The sequence below is a fragment of the Diabrotica virgifera genome, chromosome 4 (genome assembly GCF_917563875.1).
Source record: "Diabrotica virgifera virgifera chromosome 4, PGI_DIABVI_V3a".
Classification (NCBI taxonomy): domain Eukaryota; kingdom Metazoa; phylum Arthropoda; class Insecta; order Coleoptera; family Chrysomelidae; genus Diabrotica; species Diabrotica virgifera.
Window position 1 is genome coordinate 35,600,114 of NC_065446.1, and position 23,785 is coordinate 35,623,898.

The following is a 23,785-nucleotide window of genomic DNA, read 5'->3' on the forward strand; positions in this document are numbered from 1 at the left end:
TCATTTCCTTACTGTAAGGAAATAATATTTCCGTACAGTTGTTAGTGTTCTACATAAATGATAGAAAACACATTGCTATTAAAACCTTGTAAATTACCTTAATCATTAAATTTTCTTTATCTGGAGCTTCCTGGATAATATTTTCAATTTCTTCCTTCGTTAAAATCTTAGATTTCTTTGCCCTATAACCTTGAGCTTGCCGTTTCAATAAAGAACGAAGTTTTGAGTATGTAGATATATCTACATTGTGTTTAAGTGCAAGGGTTGACTTCAGCATTGAATAATTGGCCCATAATGTTGAAGATTTCATCTTTAAACAAAGGTCTAGGAAGTATGCCATTACAACATTTTCTGAGAAAGAACTCGTATTTTTACTCATGCGATAATCCATAAAACGTCTGTATGCATTTTCGTACTTTTCTCTTGATTTCTTTGGCAATAATTCTAATGAAGCAGTATTCACTGCCTCAACCAGCTCTGGAGGAGTCCCAGGAATGGAAATTTCATCATCACTTATCATTTTACTTTCGAGAACACCAGCAATTAAATTTATAAGCGTCAAGTTTGACAATTCAACCTCAATACGTTTCCATAGTAACCCAAGTAATTTTATTAGGAATTTCAAAGCACCATTTATTTGGGAATAAAATTATCGCGTTTTTTTTAAATCAATCAATATCTGTCGAATTTTAAACGATTTGCGGAAAAATAGTATGTTTACCTCGTAGGAAAAGCCACATTCCTGGACTCTGTGTTGCTAAGTCTCGGCTTGCGCCTCGACTTAGCAATCTTCACAGTCGTCCAGGAATGTTAAGCTTTTCCTACCCGGTAAACAATGTACTATTGTTGCTAAGTAGGTAGATTTTCATTGTATACCGGGTGTACGAATCAATCTGTGTTTTTTCTCAAAGTGGAATATTCTAGCATTTATAAAATACTGAAATTAAAACCCAACTATAGCCTCAGGTTTTCTTAACATCCTGTTTTTTTATTCATTCGCTTATGTTGAATAATACAAAAGTTAGGTACTTTAACAACTAGCCATGTTCTTCATCAGTACAGTGCGACAAACTTTAAGGGGTAATTCTGCATTAAAAAATAATGACAGTTTGCTTTACAATCGTATGTCCGCAAATGCGTCGTTTCCGAGATACGGGATGTTGAATTTTTTCTTACAAATTGACGATTTATTTATTGCCCTAAAAACGGTTGAGATATGCAAATGTTTGGTGGGTTTTAAGACGTAGTTATTGCACATTTTTGACATACAATTAAGAATTTTATATTCACCATTGGCGTGCATACGGGTAATATGATCGGTCATATTACCCGTATGCGCGCCAATGCTGAATATAAAATTCTTAATTGCATGTCAAAAAATGCGCAATAACTAGCTCTTAAAACCTACCAAATTTCATTTGCATATCTCAACCGGTTTTAGGGCAATAAACAAATCGTCAGTTTGTAATACAAAATTCAACATCCCGTATCTCAGAAACGAAGTATTTGCAGACATACGTTTATAAAGCAAACTTCATTATTTTTGAATGCAGAATTACCCCTTAAAGTTTGTGGAACTTATTTAGAAACACCCTGTACTGATGAAGAACATGGCTAGTTGTTAAAGTATCTAACTTTTGTATTATCCAACATAAGCGAATGAATAAAAAACATAATGTTAAGACAACCTGAGGCTATAGTTGGGTTTTAATTTCAGTGTTTTATAAATGCTAGAAGCTAGAATATTCCACAGGGTGTTGCGAACTATGAGAAAAAAACATAATTTGATTCGTACACCCGGTATACTCGTACAATGAAAATTTACCTATTTAGAAACAATATTATTACAGCGATATTGTTAAAGAATAAAATAAGGCTACAATATATTAAAAAAATACTTACCTAAATCGGACCAGAGATTTAGGTGATACGAGATATCAAAAATGACCCATTTTTTGGGGTGCCCGTTTTCTCTGACGCGCAGTGTATATTTCGTCGAACCTACTACATACATATCTGCAAAAATATTCCGAGATTTCGGAGAGTTTTGATGTGAATCGATGTTCGATGTGGTCCATTTCCATAAAGTGCTCGCTTGAATACACGAAGATATTAAATTGCCGATCGTATTAGCACGATCGTCGTGGTCCGTTCCGTTTCGGGCTGGTCCGGACAAGTAAGCGCTAACCTTAAGACGCCGCGCGGCGACGCGCATCCGCGTGTCCCACTATTTGGTGCGTCTCTATTGCACTATATGATTGACCTATTCAATTAGCACATTGGCAATAATCAACTGAATAAATATAAATAAAAGTGAATGTTTGTCTGTGTGTAACTTATAGACTCGCAAACTATGCATTTTATCGCGTGATAATCTTAAGCAAAGTTGTACATGAACCCGGGAAGGTTTCTGAGGTAATACGACCAACCTAAGTGAAAGGGGGGTTGCCCCACGACATTATTTTTTATTTTTTTTGGACAAACTGTTTTTTCTTAATTCTATATAATGTAGAACTAAAATATACGTTCAACCCTAAAGTTTCACTTTTCTGTCACCAACCGTACTTTTCTAATAGCCATCTAAATATTTGCGTCTTCTACATATACAGGGTGTCCAGAAACGCTACCTACAAACGAAGACAGGAGATTCTTCAGATAATTTTAAGACAATTTAACCCAATTCACCTAGTCCGAAAATGCTTCTTAAGGAGCTAGAGCTCTTTGAAGATGGCGTCATGAAATTAGTTTTTCTTAAATACCTCCAGAATGCTTCTATTTAGAAAAACGAAAATTGGTATGCATATTTACTTTTTAGAGATGAATCGATTCCAACCATTGCAAATTTCTAGTACCGGTCATAGGCGTCCGTTTTGGTTAGAGCAACGGGTATTTTATCGCATAACTTTTTGTCCGTAACTTTTATGCATTTTTGACACCGGATTATTAAATTGTGAGATATTCTAGTACTAAAAGGTACTCTTGCTTTAAGTCGGTAGGACACACCATTTTCTAGAAAAATCCATTTGAAAGTTTTTCGTTTTTGGAATTTGAAAAAAAAATTGAAAGAACTTTTCAACAAAAAACGAAGTATTTTTAAAGTAAGAGTAACTTTTAGTACTCGAATACCTCATAATTTAATAATCTAGTGTCAAAAATGCTCAAAAATTCAAGACAAAAAAGTTATGCTATAAATTAACTGTTGACCTACCCAAAACGGACGCCTATGGCCAGTACTAGAAATTCGCAATTAATGAAATCGATTTATCTCTGGAATATAAATAAATGTACCAGTTTTCGTTTCGTTTTCGTCTTTCTAAAATTGATTTTTTTTTTAATTCAAAAAGCGAAAAATTTTCAAATCGATTTTTCTAGAAAACGGTGTGTCCTACAGATTTAAAGCGAGTGTACCTTTTAGTACTAGAATACTTCACAATTTAATAATCCAGTGTCAGAATTGTATAAAAGTTAAAGATAAAAAAGTTATGCGATAAAATAACCGTTGCCCTACCGAAAACGGACGCTTATGATCGGTACTAGAAATTTCCAGTAGATGGATTAGATTTATATCTTGAAGATAAATACGCGTACCAATTTTTGTTTTTCTAAATAGAAGCGTTCTGGAGGTATTTAAGAAAAACTAATTACCAGACGCCATCTTCAAAGAGCTCTAGCTCCCTTAGGATGCATTTTCGGACTAAGTGAATTGGGTTAAATTATCTTAAAATTATCTGAAGAATCTCCTGTCTTCGTTTGTCGGTAGAGTTTCTGGACACCCTGTATAAATAAAAATGAATGTTTGTCTGTATGTACCTTATAGACTCGCAAACTATGCATTTGATCGCGTGCTGATCTTAAGCAAAGTTGTTGTACATGAACCCGGAAAGGTTTCTGAATTAGTTCGACCAACCTAAGTGAAAAGGGGGGTTGCATTTTTTAAATTTTTTTAGACAAACTCTTATATTATGATGTAGAACCAAAAAAAGTATCTATGTTGATAATAAATTATAAATAAATGTCAGTATTTGTTGAAACTTTTTCTCATAAATAGGTATGTATAATACGGTATGCGGCAAAATAAACAGTACTGAAATGCGTATGCCTCAAATTTGTATGTGGCATACGCCGAAACGTGGTTTCCTAACGTAATTATAACGTACGTGAATGTCGTGTCTTTGTTAGATGCTTCAGGATGGTTCTCAGTTTTCCAGAAAAATTTTTTGGTCTTGGTTCTGGGCGCAGCTGAAACGTTAAACGTGCTCTGTTTACAATGACCTCTCAATAATTGTTCAATATGTCGGTTATGGGTAAACAAATGTTGTGTATATTAGTTTTTATTGTTGTGAGGGCAGAGAAAAAAGCAAGATTATAATTGTAGTGACTTTTTAAATAGTTTTTAAAAGCAACAGGTACGTACTTAATTGTAAATGTTTCAGTATCGTAATAAAAAATTGCATAGGTACCTATCTATTTGGAAAATGTAAAATGGACCTACCTAGTATGTTATGCTTTGGTTTACATAATTTGATTACCAACAAAATTTCTACCAATATTCATCTAATATTGTTTTCTTACTCTATATTTTGTTGTATTTTAATATTTCAATTCCACAAAAATCAAACTAATATTTGGTTTAATTCAGAACTGTCAAAAGTTTAAAAAGGTTCAGTTGGTCTATCTTCCAACATGATACATTATTATGTCTCCGTAGCCAAGATGTAAAGATGCTTGAATTTCAAAACTAACCGGGTTCAATCTCCAATACAAACTTTTATTTTTTTTTATACATTTTATGATTGTAAGTATATTATTATATAAATTGTTTTTATAAAATACGTGTTTAGTTAAAAATTTTCCAACAATTATTGTTCAGAAATCATTTGAGGCATTTTTCAATGTGTTTGTGTGTGTTTTATTCTTTTATTTTTTTAATTTTTGCTATTGTTTTAATGAAAATTTTTGAAAAGTAGTAAGTATTAAAATTAGTTTAATATTTAAATAAAATATAAATAAACAGCAGTCATTATTTTCTGTTATAAGTGTTCCTAGGTAAGTGTACTTTTTTACTCTTTCGATCTGCTGGCCCTCTACTATCAAGATTTCGTTAGTATTATGGTTGTTTTTACTAATTTTCATAAACTTCGTCTTTTTAATATTGAGAGCGAGTCCGTACTCCCTACTACACCTTACTATTTTACTCATGAGTCTTTGCAGGTCTTGTAAACTATCAGTAGTGATTATTTTGCCGCGTACTGTATGTATAAGTGTGACAGAGACGCACCATATAGTGCAACAAGCGGCGTTGCGTCGCGGCGGCTTAAACGTAAAGTGGCCATAATAATTAACAAATAAAAAACAACAGTGCATACCTATATATTGAAATAAGCTCCTATTACTCGCCCTAATCTTCAAAATGACCTTGAAATTAAATGTTTAAACTTCAATTTAGGCACTTGGCAACCTCAAAAATACCTAATAATTTACATATGAATTTTCAACCCTCTAAAATCCGTATTTTCGCATTTTCAGATTTTAACTTCAGACTTTTGACTCGAAAACTACAAACTTTTGAGAAAAATGAAAAGAGAACTTTTTTATTTAAAACAACTCAAAAAATCTAAAAAATATTTCTCGGAGCAAAAAATATTTCTCGGAGCAAAAATGTGATCTTTTGAATTTGTTTTAAAAAATTGTTTAAACAATTTCTGCTAAAAAATTTCGACCGTCACTCTTCTGGGGACATTTTTGAACAGGAATCCGCAAAGAAACCGAATCAGAAATTTTTCATACGGGAGCGGGCTCACAGCATGGACTAATAGTTGTTGCGTGCTGTGTTTATGGAAATCGGAGATAGTCCAGAAAGTAGGGATGGCGGTTTTTGACAAAACACCGGTTTTCGGTTATACCGTTTTTTTTTGCTTACGGTTTAACCTGGCGGTTATAACCGGCCAAAAAAAACCGGTTTTTGGAAAAACCGGATTTCGGTTTTTTTAATCCAATAGGTTACAAAGTTACATTTACAATACACTTTAGTTTGCGATACTCCATTCGATTCGATATCAATATGATCAAAATTAGTACTATCGAAAGAACAGGTATTATTTTTAACACGTTTGTATATTTGCAGAATAGGTACAGTTACGGTCACTGAATAGTTTACACCTTAATTTTTATATTGTAATACTGTAAAATTGCAGTGTCGTACGGATTTGATAAATGTCAAAGTCAAAAAATTTTAAACAGTCAATGCTTGTCAGAAGTTTCGCGAGTGTTGAAAAATAAAATAAAACGATAACAAATTCCTCCAAAATGGTTAGAATGCATTTAAATGATGCGCAAAAAGCAACAGCAATTGCCAAATACGAAGAAGGTTTGGTCTAGGGTTACCGATGAAAAAGTATTTCAGTCATATAGCAATGGCCGAGTAAGAGTTTATAAGATGGGAAGCAATTGAGCAGGCATGTGAAGAGTTGGGTGACTATTATATGAGGGAATTAGTGTTATCTATCTATAAACAGAAGACTGCAAAGTGGTATTGCAATAATGGGGCTTCCACCAAAAAATAATTATTGTTCACTATTTACCATCGTTTGTCATTATTTAATGTAAAATAGATGTAAAATAAAATGGTTATTTTAAAACCAGACTTCCTTATTTTCGTTATTAAGACCATAATCTATTTTAGTCAAAAAAGCTTCTTTCTATACTTTCCATTTTGCTAAGTTTTGTAAAATATATTTACGAGTATAATATTTAGGTTTTTTAATTCTAATCAACCTATTCTAGGTACACCACTGGTAACGTCACTTTGACGTAAAAGGTGCGTTTAAACGAGGTAAAAATTAAAAAAATCGGCTCCTAGATACGTAAACCTGTAAACTATTCAGTGACCGTAACTGTACATCTTAACTCATTTAATATTTCCTGTATGAGTGTAACTTTTTGAAAACGTAGGGAAATTCTTGGAGATTCGTATTCGTAATCAGTAATTCGATATTCATAGTCAGCGCATTATTTTTGGTAATCAGAAAAAGTCATTCACCCACTTTCAATGTCAAGAGTTAAGTGTGCATGAAAAATAGATGATGTTTGCGTCTAATTCACCCAGATAACTTCTTATGTAAATATTATGATTACAAATACCTTTTCAAGGAAATATTATAATAAAACTTAATAATTGTTTCTAGCTGATGTGAGATTGTACTTTCAGTTTGCTTTTGTATTTTATAAAATAAAATAAAATTTGAATTATGGTAACACACTATGCAGCTACGGAAAGCTCGAAACAGAAGTGGAAGATCAGGTGAATAAAGCAAACAGAGCCGCAGGTTGCCTGAATGAAACAATATGGAGAAATAAAAACATCGGAAAAGAAGTGAAAGGCAGAATTTACAAAACAGTCATCAGACCAATAATGACATACGCGGCAGAAACACGACCTGATACAGAAAGGACAAAAATAATGCTAGAAACAGCAGAGATGAAAACATTGCGAAAAATCGATGGTAAGACGATGTGGGATAGAGCTAGAAGTGCAGATATACGAAGGAGATGCAAGGTGGACAACATTAATAACTGGGTGAAAAGCAGAAGAGTAGAATAGAACGACCACATAAGCCGAATGACAACAAATAGGGTAGTAAGGACGGCGAGGGACGGTTCCCCAATAGGAAGACGATCAGTGGGAAGACCACGAAAAAGATGGAATGACAATTTACTGGAGGCACATTGAAAAACAGACAGAGTAATGTCTATATAAAAAGAAGAAGAAGAAGAAGAATAAGAAGTTTTATTTGGAATAATTCCTTGAGAATAATAATTATGATTGGGATCCAAAATAATACCTAACCTAATCCTATAATCACCGTAAAAAGCTAATAACCGGTTTTTACTATAAAAAGAAAAACCGGTTATAACCGGGGCAAAAAAACAACCGGTAAAACCGATTATTGCGAAGTAAAAAAACCGGTTTTAGGTTTAAACCGGTAGGTTTTTCCCATCCCTACCAGAAAGCCACTGCGCATCCGCTAGGAAAAATATCCCGATTTGGATTTTTTGCACAATCTTACTCAAAAAGGACCCCTTTTAACAAATTTGCATGTTGCCAGGACCAAAAGTGGGTCAAACATTTTTTAAACGTTTTTTTTTGTTTTATTCCTAAAATTATTTTTCTTGCATGCAACAAAATTTTTTTAGGTTTTTTGGATCATTCCAAACAGAAAAGGTCTTTTGTAACTTTTCTCTAAAGTTGATAGTTTTTGACATATAAGCGATTAAAAATTGAAAAATTGCGAAATCGCCCATTTTTAACCTTCAAGAACTTTGTGAAAAACTTAAAATTTGAATGTTGCCAAGGTAGGTAGATATTCTTTAAACATCGATTGATGAAATCCCGAAGAGTTTTTTGCAATACAGTTCAAAACTCCTTTGTTTTTTAATTTCTAATCACGCGTGCACGACACTATTTTCCACCGTTGCATGTGTATACAGTATGGTGCAAATGAAAGGAATTAATTCGTTATTTCGTAAACCGGCGTCTTTAAGGAAAAAACCCGAAACAGATCGAAGTTATGATATTGTGGCATATATGGTATACTAGTGACGTCATCCGTCTGGGCGTGATGACGTAATCGATGATTATTTTAAATGAGAATAGGGGTCGTGTGGTGTAGCTCATTTGAAAGGTTCTTTAATTCTCTATTCAGTGACGTAAACGTTTACATAATTATTTATACAGGGTGTCAAAAAATTTTTATTAAATTAAATTTTTTGACAAAAAAAGAAGTAGAAGGACACCCTGTATAAATAATTATATAAATGTTTATATTACTAAATAGAGAATTGAAGAACCTTTCAAATGAGCTAGCACACGACCCCTATTCTCATTTAAAAAAATTATTGAATACGTCATCACATCCAGATGGATGACGTCACTAGTATACCATATATGCCACAATATCATAATTTAAAAATAAAAATCGACCTGTTTCGGGACTTTTCCTTAAAGTCGCCAGTTTACGAAATAACGAATTTATTTCTTTCATTTGCTCCATACAATTAAAAAACAAAGGAGTTTTGAATATTGTATTGCAAAAAACTCTTCCAGATTTCATCAATCATCGATGTTTAAAGAATATCTACCTACCTTGGCAACATTCAAATTTTCAGTTTTTCACATAGTTTTTGAGGGTTAAAAATGGCCAATTTCGCAATTTTTCAATTTTTAATCGCTTATATGTCAAAAACTATCAACTTTAGAGAAATGTCACTAAAGACTTTTTCTGTTTGGAATGATCCAAAAAACCTAGAAAAACTTTGTTCCATGCAAAAATAATAATTTTAGGAAAAAGACAAAAAAAAAAACATTTAAAAAATTTTTGACCCACTTTTGGTCCTGGCAACATGCAAATTTGTTAAAAGGGATCCTTTTTGAGTAAGATTGTGCAAAAAATCCGAATCAGAATATTTTTCCTAGCGGATGCGCAGTGGCTTTCTGGACTAAGATTATACCTTATTTTTACTGTGGTACAACACTTACACTGGACTATCTCATAAAGGAGCAATATTTTATGGATTGAATGGAATTTAGTTAAAATCATCATATTTTAATCAAAATTACGCATACATATTAATAAATCCCTCTGTATATGGAAATATAAGTCTTTTTTAAGTTAATTTAACTATTCTTTTCTAAAATTTGATTATTAAAAAAATAAGGATGAGGATTGTAAGAAATATGTCGATAACTGAAAATAATAGGAATATCCAACTTACTTGGATATTACTATCGTCAATATAATGCAATAGGTAATATAATAAAAATATGTACATTGTACATCACACTTTATTACTCGATAGATTTTTTGAAGTTATTGAAATTCTTTGTAAAATACAGAGATATTTTTAATTTTTTTCACATTTGACCGGATTATCTTGTCCGTTATATCGAGGTTTTACTGTAGTAAGTATTCGCGGTGTGCAAGTACTTGGAAGGGGAAACGAGAAACGACCCTGCGCGAGTCGCGGAGAAATATTGCAACTATCTTAAATAATTAATATTAGGGATTCCAATGAACTGTCAGTGGTGGCCGTTGGATGGCTAAACTGACATGGCCATCATAGACATAGATAAGGGGGGTGGTCATCGCGTATCTAATGTTTACATTAAATATTGACAAATTTGTAAAGAATATCCTGTTTGGTTTTGTTTTTTTGTTAACTGTGTAGCGAAATCTGTGAAATTGTGACAGCAAATTAAATATGAAGTGGTTTAATAATTGGATACGCCTATGGATGACAGTTTTGCCATCCAGCAGCCATATTATATCACGTGATTTGGAATGCCTAATTGTCAATTGAAATTGTCAAATTGACGTATATTTCATACCTTCTGTCAATGAAGCAGAAAAATTATATATTGCTCCACAATATTGATATGATGTGCAATTATTATATAAAGGTAAATTTAATTAATTTTATTTTGCTTGCAGTACTGCATTTTAATAACTAATTTTATTTACTACATACAATTGTTGACGTTTTCATAACATAACCTGAATCTTATTTTTTCTTCTTATTATTTTTTTGGACTATGGCCTTGACAATTATCCAGTAACCAGGACTAATATAATTGGCCAATATAATTAAAAGTGCGAATTTTAGTATAGAGCGTAGAAATAGGGGTCGCTTTGCCGAACTTGCACGGTCCCAGTATACTTCACTTGGTCTATTAAATTTGTCAGTATGTATGAGAAATCTTGTAACCTGTCAAAGCAATAGGGATATAGCTCAGTGGTAGAGCGCGTGACCGGAGATCAAGAGGTCCCGGGTTCAAATCCCGGACGATTCATATTCTTTTTTTTTATATTTTTGGTAACGTTTTAATAAAATTTTTTTAAAAGTGGTAGGTAAAGAAAGTTAGTTTAATATTCAAATAAAATACAAATAACCTGTTAAGTATACTTATTAATTTCGTTGAAATCATAATAATAGAAGTAGGTATAACTTCTTACGTGCGTACAAAGTACACACACATTCTTTTTTAGTTCTGATTTGTATTTTCTAAATTTATATTGTATTACATCACATCACAACCCAGGTTGAAGATTTTTTCAAAGAGTGTGGATACAATAATACAGAGGTCCAGAGGTGTATCTGGGGGTATGGAATAGTAATGGTGTTAAGCGTAATAGAGCTCAAAGTACAACCAAATGGGGGGCTTACAACCCCCCCTGGTTACGCCTATGCAATAATATTGTTAAGTTTAATTAAAATAACCAAGGAACAAGGTACCTACAAGGAATTGACGAAACACCTGGTCTACCCTGACAGCCGTATCCGTACATCCGTTGATTGAGGTATTGTAGGTATCCCATATCAATTGGAGGTATCCCATATCAATATTTCAATCAACGGTACATCAAAATGTGGCACATGCATCTATTTTTGATGACCAGAAATATTTGTATATCCCCATATGACCTTGATTTACTAATTACATAAGATAACAATTATTCTTTCCAATATTTTACTAAACAAAAATTCACCTGTAAAACATCTTTTATTTTTCTAATCATAGGGTACACGGCCAGACGGACGCATTAGTAAATAGCGCAATAGAAAGTGGAAGTGAGATAGATACGTCTAAAGAGTTTTGTTTTTGATTGGCTTAGAAGTTTACAAATGCAAACAACGCCGTCTAAAGATGAAAGATACAATTTTGAACTCGTTCGAGTGAAAGAGATAACATGGTAGCTGCGGTTGATTGTATCGTGTGCCAAATGAATAAATTCAAAACGTAAAAAGCATCGACGGACGTCGTTCATCGACTATCGTAATAAAAGAAAGAGGAAAGGGATTATAATTGTCGGTGAGTTTTGCGTTAGCGTATGAGCTCAACACAAGGCCACGCCATATTGAAACGAATCAGTTGTCTGTTAATTTTGGCCCGGGGTGAATTGGTGGCTATCGCGCTTTTCAATTTTTCGTGTTTTGATAAAAATAATATTTTTCGAATTTCTTTGATAATGGCCCTGTCATAATGTGACATCGATACTAATGCAGATTTTGAGAAAAGTTTTTATATTTTCGTAACAGGTAGAAAGATGATTTTTTATTCAGAAAAGTGTATATACATGCAGGAAGATAATCGATTTGTCAACGCGAGTTTAGATTACAATTTCGGTGCACTAATTGACCTAAGGTGCGTTCAACCATCACTTCATAAATGTACCATGTTTGGTGTCGTTGGAAGCGGCTTTTTCTGATTTAAGTTGTGGTTAAATTTGTTTTGATGTGTGACTTTCAAGTGAATAGCAAATTGTAAACAATTAAAATAGCGAATTATATCACAACGTTAACAATTGAAGAAAAACTGGATGACTTGGATCCTACCTACTGTATTTCATAAAAGTTTCGTTTGGGAATGGGGTTATCGTACATGCCGATTATCAACATCTTTTGATAATAATAATTAGCAACAGTAGTAGGGGGCATGAATCGGACTGAATAGGCTAGCATTCTTATAATTATTTTTTCGTTTGATTGACTGGTAATCTACATAAATACTGTGATTTTAGATGCGCGGACTATCTTTTTATAAAAATAATTTGAATAACTCGTGCAAAAGGTGATAGTTCCTTTTTAGACTTTTATTGGAAACATGGATGTCGATGAAACTGTTGTCGATTTGAGTATTAGGTAGGTATTTTTTTTATGAAAAAATAAAATATGTAATACATTTAAATTATAAACCATCTTTGTTGTTTATCTATAATATTATTCATGACATAACTGGAAAGAAACAGCACAATTTCATTTTAAGGAATTGTAAGTAGGTACCTATATAGGTAAATTGTTTTCAACAAAAGGCTTCACAAAAGTAGAGGAAAACAAGTGAAACTGGATTTCTATTTTTGTTTCTTTTTGATTGACAATAATTGTGTCCATAGACAGACACAATTAAAGAGATTAGTGGAAGGGGTTATGTGACATTTGTTTACATTTTGAGATCTTGTCAAAATTAACATCCCTATAGACTAGGCAGGAAGAGAATTGAAACCAGCATTTAGTAAAGGTATATATTAAGCCATTTTCTAATTATTAAACTTATGAAAGAGATCTATACACATTTAACTCTACTCATAACTTGCTTTTTTTAACATGGTGCTTGATACATTTTATATAAAGTGCATCCTGTGTTATACAAGGCATTTTTTACATATTTTTTATACCTGGCAACAATTCTTTTCTTTAATTTTTGAAGTTAAAACACACTATCAATGTGCAAAAGCTTCTACAGTCAAACCTGCCATATCCGGATCAATGTGGCGACAGACGGATATGAAAAAATCCGGATATCAAGATCAGTACTTCTTTTACAGTCTCTGAAACGTTTTCTCCTTCATACATTCCAGTAATCAACGCCGTCAATAACTTTCGTCGATAGACACGTTTTATAGATTATATAATACATTATTTCGCCATCTTTTAGTTCTTCTTTTAGTGCGTTGTCCAACAGCAGGACTGCCTTTCTCGGTAGATTTCGGTAGATCCGGACTGCGCAGAACCGTCTAGATATGGGGAGGTCCGGATATGGCAGGTTGTACTGTATTTGCTAATCTTCTTTCCCATAATCCTTAGTGCCCTTCACAGTGTCGGATGTAGGGTTCTGCCTCTTATCCATTTCTTCCTTGCATGTACTTCTATTGGTGACCAGATAGGATATGCCATATCCTACTGTTGCTTTGAGGCAACTACAGTAGAACCCCGCAAATCCGAACCCCGCAAATCCGAACCCCGCAAATCCGAACCCCGCAAATCCGAACTTTCGGCAAATCCGAACCAACGGAAAGTGAAAAAAATTCTAAAAATTCAAAATAAAAATTTAAAAACATGTTTATTATATGTACAGAGAACCAGAAAATTTAACAATGTAAAATTAATAGGAATTTGGACATGTGAAATTTATTAAAAATAAATACACATAGTATATACTTATAAAAACTTAAACACGATCAATAAAGGAATGTGCATAATACGCATTTCCCATGGTATAATATGAACGAAAACATTGAAAAAGATAAGAAACATGAGAAACATAGTGTAATCAATATCCAGATTACAAATTAAATGAATCATTTACATGGCCGAATTCCCATGTCCCGTGACGAAACAAAACTACTGGCGTTAGTGATTTAATATTTCAGTGATCTAAAGATTTTTCAGCTTTAGAATATTGGAGGATTGGAGGCATAAACGTGCGGATAAAGTTTCATAAAAGGATCGGTGGTAGACCATATCCTTTAAAAATCATCTTCCTTAGCTTCTTAGGCTAACTTTCGGATAATCCGAACTTTTCGGAATCCGAACAGGTTGTCCCCCCAATTAGTTCGGATTTGCGAGGTTCTACTGTATATGTAATAGCAATATAACATTTAAAATATTTCCAAAAGAGTTCTCTTAAATGACTGCAAAGAGTTATTAAACACATCCAATCTATCTTCTCTATTCATAAACTCTAGGGATCGATCCATGAATGTCTACCATAATTTGTTGCATGAAAGCCAACAAAAAATTAGTTATTTTGTCGAAGCATTCTCTATGGAATAGCAAATTTGATTTGTGAAAGAATTTCTGGACATGATATAATTCCATTCAATAGTTTGAAAACAAAGCAAATATCAAACATGGTTCTTCTCTTCTCCAATGTATCCAGTTTAAAATACAGTAAAACCTGCCATATTCGGATCAATGTGGCAACAGACCGATCCGGATATGAAAAAATCCGGATATCAAGACCACTAGTTTTTTACAGTCTCTGAAACGTGTTCTCCTTCATACATTCCAGTAATCAACGCTGTCAATAACTTTCGTCGATATACACGTTTTATAGATTCTATAATACATTATTTCGCCATCTTTTAGTTCTCCTTTTAGTGCGCTGCCCTTCTAGGTAGATTTTGGTAGATCCAGACGGCGCAGAACCGTCCGGATATGGGGAGGTCCGGATATGGCAGGTTGTACTGTACTTTAAAATATGAGAATAGTTGTGGTCTCATGTGGTGTACATTTATGTTGCACAGTCTCCAATAATGACTTATAGACATTATACTGAGGAGACCAGATAATTGACCCCTGAATTGACCCATATTCAAGCTGTGATCTGACCAACCCAACATATAATGTCTTCACTGCCTCCAAAGATAACCCTTTACAATTTCTTAGTGTAAAACCTAACATCCTGTTTGCTTTTACTGTTAATCTATCTATATGATCACTAAATTCAGTTTGGAGTCAAATAGTATACCCAAGTCTTTAGCTACCTCATTTATTTTAAGATTTTGCCCATTTATAGAATAAAATTATTCAATTAATTGTGCAATTAATTGACTAAATTGTGTTATAAATCCACAGTAAGTTGTTAATGAGCTGGTTTTTGCTTCCTTCTTTTTTGCTGACATCAATTAGTATAGGCTAATTTAACTTGTTTCCAAATATAAGTTGGTTTTTAATAAGCCTTATAGTCCAGGAATTTAGTTCAAAGTATTATCATGAATGGAAATTGTGGAAATTGTCAAAATCCTGTGGGAGATAAATCTGTAGTGTGCGACAGCTGTCACATAATATTGCATAATACTGAAGAGTGCACCAGTCTCAGTGCCAGTGAGTTACGTGCAGTGGTTCTGCAGAAGAGATCTTTATACTTTTTCTGTACTGACTGTAGGCTTGAGTTTAAAAATGTGCCAAATCTTGTGAGGCAGATTGAAGCTCTTAAGGCAGAAGTTGGGCAAATGAAAGTGGAAATTCAAAATCTAAAAGAAGAGAGGTCAAATCTTAGTGCCGAAGAAGTGATTACAGAAATACAGGAGAGGCAAAAACGAGCAAATAATGTCATGATTTTTAATTTTCCAGAAACAAATCGTAACTCTGATGTTCAAGAAGTTAAGAGTTTCATAACTCAAATCGTAGATAACCCATCCAGCGTTGAAGTTAAAAAAATAATCCGAGTGGGTAAGAAAAATAAAAATGGCAATCGACCACTAAAACTAACACTATTTTCTGCTCAAGAAGCTTTTATGGTGTTTAAAAATAGACACAATACCAACAAAGACAAAAAAATCGTTATAAGTCTCGATCAAACTCAAATGCAACGTGAGCTTTTTAGTAAAACTCGAAGTGAATTATTAAAGAGACAAGACCAAGGTGAACTTAATTTAACCATTAAATATTTTAACAATATACCCAAAATTGTTCAAAAAAACTAAGTCAGTCTCCACATGGCACGCCTCATAATAACTTAAATGTTTATTACCAAAATACAAATGGGCTTCGAACTAAACTTCAGACTCTCTTATTAAATATTTCACATTGTTCCTATGATGTAATTATTCTAACTGAGACTTGGCTGACTGCTGATTTTCTAGACTCTGAACTTGGTATGGAGAGTTACATTGTGTACCGAAAAGATAGATCAAGTGAAACTAGCATCCACACTAGGGGTGGCGGTGTTTTGATTGCGGTCAGGAAGTCAATCTCGAGTACCCTATTTGTAAGCAGCAGTAATATTGAACAGGTGTTTATTACTATTGGCAGTGGTCAGTCTATGGCAATATTTGGAACTGTCTATATTCCACCCAAAGCGGAACCAGCTGTATATACCGAATTCAGTGAAAGTGTTGATGAAGTTAGTGAGAAGTATCCAGCTTCCAAACTATTTTTGTTCGGAGACTTTAATCTGCCAAACATTATGTGGTCTAATGATGAACTGTCTTCCAATGTTACTTTTAGTCAATATTGTACTCCTAATGAAACTCAATCTGCTTGGATATTGTCAAATCTATGTAATTTTCACAATTTATTTCAAATCAACACAATATCCAATTCTCGTGTGGTTTTATTGGACTTGATATTTGCTAATGACAGTTCTATTCAAGTTATAGCTTCTGATGAGGAAATAGTTCCATTAGATAGGCATCATCCTGCCTTGAACATTGCCATAAAAGATTTTCTTTGTAGTAATGGCTGCTCAACAAACCTGAACAGCTCTTACTATTTGGATTTTAATAACACTTATTTTAACGCCTTGAATGATTACCTTTCTTGTGTTAAATGGGATCAAATTCTTGAAAATCAAAGTCTAGATAAAATGTTAAATACATTCTATGAAGTCATGTACTGTGCTTTTGAAATTTTTGTGCCAAAAAAAATAATGTCAACAAAAAAGTTTCCAAAATGGTTCTCGCCAGAACTAAAGAAACTAGTAATTGAAAAGAAGTTATCACATTTAAAATTTAAAGTTAGTTCCTCTCTAAATGATTATAATGCATTCTCGAGCCTTAGAAGTAAATGTAAAGCTCTAACAAAAACTTGTCATAATAACTTTATAGAAAAAACTGAGAATTCCATTCATAGTAACATTAAATCGTTTTGGTCATTCATAAATTCAAAACGAACGAGGACAGGTTTACCAAATGAAATGTCTTTGAACAATATCACTTATACAACTCCAAGTGATATTGCAAATGCTTTTGCATTATATTTCTCATCAGTTTATTCTGAGAAAGTAATCAGTAAACGTGCTTTACCTCCCACCACCAATATAACGATTAATTCATGTAATATTACAATATCTCAAGTATATGAAAGGATGATGGCGTTAGATGTGAACAGAGGTGCTGGTCCTGACAAAATACCTCCTATAGTTTTGAAGAAATGCAGTTTTATTTTGGCCAGACCATTGTGGGAAATTTTTAATTCTTCATTGTATACTGGTTGCTTTCCTGATTCATGGAAATTAAGTTTTTTAACGCCAATACATAAAGCTGGTAGTAGATCTGACATTACAAATTATAGACCGATTTCTATATTAAGTACCATTCCTAAGTTATTTGAAAGCTTAGTGTCCGACTGCCTCTCGGTATGTTTCAAATTGTTTCCAGTAGATGAGCAATATGGTTTTCAGAAACACAAATCATCGGAATTAAATCTTCTTTGCTATTTGAATGCGTTGTCAAGTGCTTTGGAGGGTGGGTATCAAATTGATTCTGTTTATACAGACTTCTCCAAGGCATTTGACAGGGTAAATCATAACATCCTATTGTCTAAATTAGAAGCTGCTGGAGTAGATGGGAAACTGCTTGAATGGCTGGAAAGCTACCTAATAGGAAGGCGCCAAGCAGTAAGGATCCAGGATTGTCTATCTCAGGATGTAGCTGTCAGTTCTGGGGTCCCTCAGGGTTAGTGTTGCCAGGTCCGATTTGTTTTAAATCGGTACATAAGGTTCAACAAATCGGGATTTAGGGCTGTAGGTCGGGATAAATAAACAACAATGACCGTATTGGAGTGTAATTTTCAGGGTCAACTCCGAATTGCATGAAAATTTGGTTTTAAGTTCTACTTACCGTTTACTTCAAAGTTGAACTTGTACCATTGGTTGCTTTTACTTGGGGGGTAACAGTTACCCCTTCTCGGGGGTCAAAAACGCGCGTTTAAAATAAGTCCCAAAATGGATAAATTGACTAATTCAAAACAATTTTTGATCTATAGAATTTTTTAAATAAGTCAACGCTTTTCGAGTAATTTGCGATTGAAAATGTTTATTTTTCGATAGCAAATAACTCAAGAAGTAAGTATTTTATCGAAAAAAATATTTTTAGTAGAAATGTAGCTTATACAAAAAGAAACAAAACAATGTGTTTTCAGAAAGTCTATAAAACCAGTACAAGCAAAGTTGTAGCTCATCAAAAATACGGTCTTATTCGTCAAATTCAAAATCGAATATTTCAACATAAAATAATCACAAAGTGAAGCAATTTTCGGGAAGCACTTATCAGAAATTATTTAAAGTGTTTAAAAAATCTTTATTTTTGTTTTATATAAAAGTCTTAGCATTAAAACTAAGCGAGTTACGCTCAAAATAAAGTTGACCCCTTTTTTTGGTAAAAAAAATCGTGAAAATCTCCTCCTGTTTAGCAACCTACATAAAATTAATCGTAACCGCTTTACCGAAAGTGCTTATTTTTGAAAAAAATTGGTTTTATAGTAAAAATATTATCTAAAATAATGGAAAAATGCCCTTTTTTCAAAATAACTAAAAAGTATTAGTAATACGAAAAATCTCGAGTAAAAATGTAGGTTTTGCTTTTATAAATATGATAGTTTCAATTTGTTTTTCTGTAAGACAAAAATTGGATATGATATGGCTGTTCATATTTTGCATACACTCGTGATTAGTGACTCGTTCAGGCCCTTTCAACTATGACTATTTCAAAAATAAGCCCTTCAAACCGGTGAAACTTACAGATCATATAAAAAATACATAATTAAACTAAATTGTTTGTAAAGCGGTAACGATTAATTTCATTTGGGGTGCTAAATACTGGGAGATCTTTACGATTTTTTTTACCAAAAAAAGGTGGTCAACTTGATTTTGAGCATAACTCGCTTAGTTTTGATGCTAGAAACTTTTTTAAAACATAAAAATAAAGCTTTATTAAACACCTTAAAAAAGTTTTTATGGGTTTTTCCCGAAAACTGCTTCATGTTTTGGTTATTTCACATTGAAATATTTGTTTTGGATTTTGACGAATAAGAACGTATTTTTCATGAGCTGAAACTTTGCTTTTGTTGGGTCTATAGACTTTACGAATTCATAATTTTTTTCTTTTTTTATATGCTACATTTTTGCTAAGAATATTTTTTTCGATCTTTTTGAGTTGTTTCTGAAAAACCGCCTGAAAACGTGATTTTTTGTCGAAAAATAAACATTTTCAATTGCAAATAACTCAAAAAGTATTAACTATGTTAAAAATTTTTATAGAACTAAAGTTGCTTAGAATTTATCCATTTCCGGACTTATTTTAAACGCGCGGTTTTCACTCCCGACTAGGGATGACTGTCACCCCCCTAGTAAAAGCAACCAACGGCACAAGTTTAACTTTGAAGTGGAGGGTAAGTAGAATCTAAATCCAAATTTTCATGCAATTCGGAGTTGATCCTGAAAATTACACGGTATCGCCGTATTTCGCGTTCATTTACTGAACTACATGTTGTTTCTATAGTTTGTATTTAATCCTACATAATCATAATAATCAGACGAAATTACAAAACAAAATCGTAGATTAAGTAAATTATTTATTTTTTATTAAAATTATATTTTTCATTCGATTTTGCCTTTTTGGAGTGCCTTGTTTTTATAACATAGTTATAAAATTCACTACAAGTCATGCTGAAATTGGTTTTCGTTGGTGAAATTTATCGGGACATTTAGTGTCCCGATCAGGTACAAATCGGTACGCGTCCCCAGACCCTTGAAAATCGGGACGTCCCGCGCAAATCGGGACACCTGGTAACGCTACTCAGGGTTCACATCTGGGTCCGCTATTATTTATTATATTTATAAATGATATTGCAGATATAAACTGTGATAAGCTTTTGTTTGCGGATGATTTAAAAATCTTTTCGAAAATATCTAGTCCTGACGATTGCGAAAATCTGCAATTTCAATTAAATAAAATACAGAATTGGTGTAAAGAAAATGAAATGGAGCTAAATGTCAAAAAGTGTCATAAAATTAGTTTTTATCAAGGTAGAATGTGTATTCCGTTTGAATATAAACTTGATAACACACCACTAGATTGTGTTAATACAATAAGAGATCTTGGAATACTGTTTGACAAATCGCTAAAATTCGCAGATCATATTGATTCTATTATTTCAAAGGCTTTACAGATGCTTGGCTTCATGAAACGAAACTGCTATGATTTTAAAAGTCCCAATACCCTAAAATTGTTATACTGTTCTCTTGTTAGACCTTACTTGGAATACTGTTGTAGTATTTGGTCACCTTACTATAATGTTTACGCAGAAAAAATTGAAAAGGTCCAAAACAAATTCCTTAGGTTTTTGGGATTTAAAATTAGAGCTATTACTGGGAGTAACAGGTTTTACAGTTATGACGAAATTAGAGCATTTATAAATATCAATACACTGGAAGAACGTCGTTATCACCATGATTTGAAAATTCTATATAGTTTGTTAAATGGTACAGCAAATAGTCATTATTTATTGTCTAAGGTTGGTTTTAAAGTTCCTTCATACAGTACTCGAAATGCAGTCGAAACCACTTTTCATGTACCATTTCATCGATGTAATTATGGCCTCAATGAACCTATAACTAGAATGTTACGTCTAGCAAATCAAAATACCGAGAGGCTTAATTTTAGTTCCACACCCAACCAATTTATACGCAACTTACAACAAATTAGTATTGCCTCTTAATTGTTTTGTTATGTCCACCTTTACCAGTCTGTTTTTAATTTGTTTTGTATGTAATTTATATTATTTATGTTAACTCTATTTTAACTATTATATTTTATGTGTTATATATATATATATATATATATATATATATATATATATATATATATATATATATATATATATATATATATATATATATATATATATATGACTTATATTTAGTATACTAAATTGTTCCAAAATTTGTAAACAATTGTAACTTTATTGAGCTTGTCCCGTGGAAATAAAAAAAAAAAAAAAAAAAATGATGGTATTCTATTTTTTTTCTTATGAAATGAAATCTGAAAGCATTTATCAATATTAAGATCTAAGAGATTATGTTCACACCACTGAGAAAGACTATCCAGATCTTTTTGTAGTAAACTAATGTAAAGTTCATTACGTATAGTTAAAAATAATTTGAGATCATCAGCGAACATCAGAAAGTCACAATACTTTAAGACCTTTTTGAGGTCATTAACAAACATGTTAAATAACAAAGGAGAGCAGTGCCCCCCTGAGGAACCCCTGAACATACCTCAATAACTCTAGATATAAAGTTACTGATTTTAACTACTAGCCTTCTATCGCTCAAAAAACTAAGCACCCATTCTACCAATCTATCAGAGAAACCTATATTTCTTAGCTTCTCAACCAATAATAAGTGATTGACCTTATCAAATGCCTTGGAGAAGTCAGTATACACAGCCTCAACTTGATACCCCCTCTCCATGGCATCCAACAACTTACTATTAGGTCTGGATCCCGCGTATGAAAAAAAAGTTGATTAATAGCAAGCTGAAAATTTGTTAATAGCTTAAGGGTGTCTAGTCGGATAAACTTTGATATATGGGAACACTGGAACAGGGGCAGTTTTAATTCTGAAACAGGTTAAAAATTTGGAATGGTCACACCACGAAAACGGCACATTTATTTTGTCCGACAGAACAGACTTAAACTCTCCGAACAGAGATTAAACTCTCATGCAAAAATCAGACTGCTATTTATCAACTGTCATAATTCCTGTCATTTGATATATTCTATATGTTCCACTCATTAACACGCCCATTTGGTGATAAATAGCAGTCTGATTTTTGCATGAGACTTTAATCTCTGTTCGAAGAGTTTAAGTCTGTTCTGTCGGACAAAATAAATGTGCCGTTTTCGTGGTGTGACCGTTCCAAATTTTTAACCTGTTCCACAATTAAAACTGCCCCTGTTCCAGTGTTGCCATATATCAAAGTTTGTCCGACTAGACACCCTTAAGCTATTAACAAATTTTCAGCTTGTTATTAATCAACTTTTTTTCATACGTGGGATCCAGACCTATATGGTATAGAAGCAAGTTGGTCATTGTGGAATGACCTCCTCTAAAACCATGCTGTTCATCAATAATGATCTGTTTGCAATGCCAGTTCAAATAACTATACATGAGACTATCAAATAATTTTGGGATAGATGATTGTATGGATACACTACGATAGTTTGTAACATCATTTCTGGAGCCTGTTTTAAATATAGGAGAGATATAACTTTCTTTCCAGATATGGGGAAAAATTCCAGTAGATAGAGACAAATTAAACATTTTACACAATGGCTGAGAAAATGAATATTTTTGCACTGTTTTAAAATAAGATTTGGAATGCCATCAGTCCCAATCATTAGCTTATTAGGAAGAGTCCCTAACTTTTCGAAAACCTCAGATACATGTATCGCAGGACAATCTATGTTAATTTAGCTATAAAATTTTTCAGGAGGCATTGCCTTTGCATTTTAGTAGACTGTAGAAAAGTGATTAGCAAATAAGTCAACAATTTGTTGGCCATTGGTAGCAACTGAATTATTTAGAACCATGTTTTTTGGAATATTACTTGATGTTCTCCCACCATTAATGAATTTCCAAAAATTCTTTGGATTACTAATCAAATCCCCATTTACAGATGTCAGATAATTTTTGTAACACTCTTGACTCAATTGTTTACATTGTGCTCTCAACATACTAAATTCATGATAGTCCCTTTCACTATAAGATAGCTTATATTTTTTATGTTTACTCTTTTTTAGTGATATCAATTCTCTTAATTCCCTAGAGAAGTAAGAGGGATAGTTAGATGTTCTAAATTTGTTCTGTGGAATAAAACGTTGAATACCAAAAGTTACGATATTATAAAAATCTGACACAACATATCACTTATATTCATGTCTCTATTTTCATCTATATCATGGATTTGGTCCATCATGTCTTTCTCGGCCTTCCCTTTTTTCTTTTGTTTCCCATTTTGGCTTCATGTACCTTCTTTGTTAGTCTCTTTTGCTCCATTCTCTCTGTGTGGCCAAACCAGTACAATTGTTTGTGTTCGATCTCCCTCATTATCGGTTCTTGCTCCAGTTCTCTCCTTATATCTTCATTTTTAAATCTTTCAAACTTTGTAACTCCAGCTATTGCTATTCTGCTCATGTATTTCTTCTCGGTTGCATTTATTATTTG

At 32.9% G+C, this 23,785-nt stretch overlaps 1 protein-coding gene across 3 annotated transcripts in view; it reads left to right on the forward strand.

Moving 5' to 3' along the window:
* Positions 1-11,784: 11,784 nt before the first annotated feature.
* The window catches only part of LOC126882986 (transcriptional repressor p66-alpha), a 104,157-nt gene continuing 92,156 nt past the window's right edge, over positions 11,785-23,785 (forward strand). The window contains exon 1 of one of the 3 annotated variants that reach the window (XM_050648132.1): positions 11,785-12,696. In XM_050648132.1, the coding sequence (XP_050504089.1) occupies positions 12,659-12,696 (38 nt within the window). In that variant the 5' untranslated portion in view covers positions 11,785-12,658. Of the gene's footprint in view, positions 12,697-12,826; positions 13,073-23,785 lie in introns of those variants that run through there. The other 2 variants (XM_050648133.1, XM_050648134.1) reach the window with 2 other exon arrangements.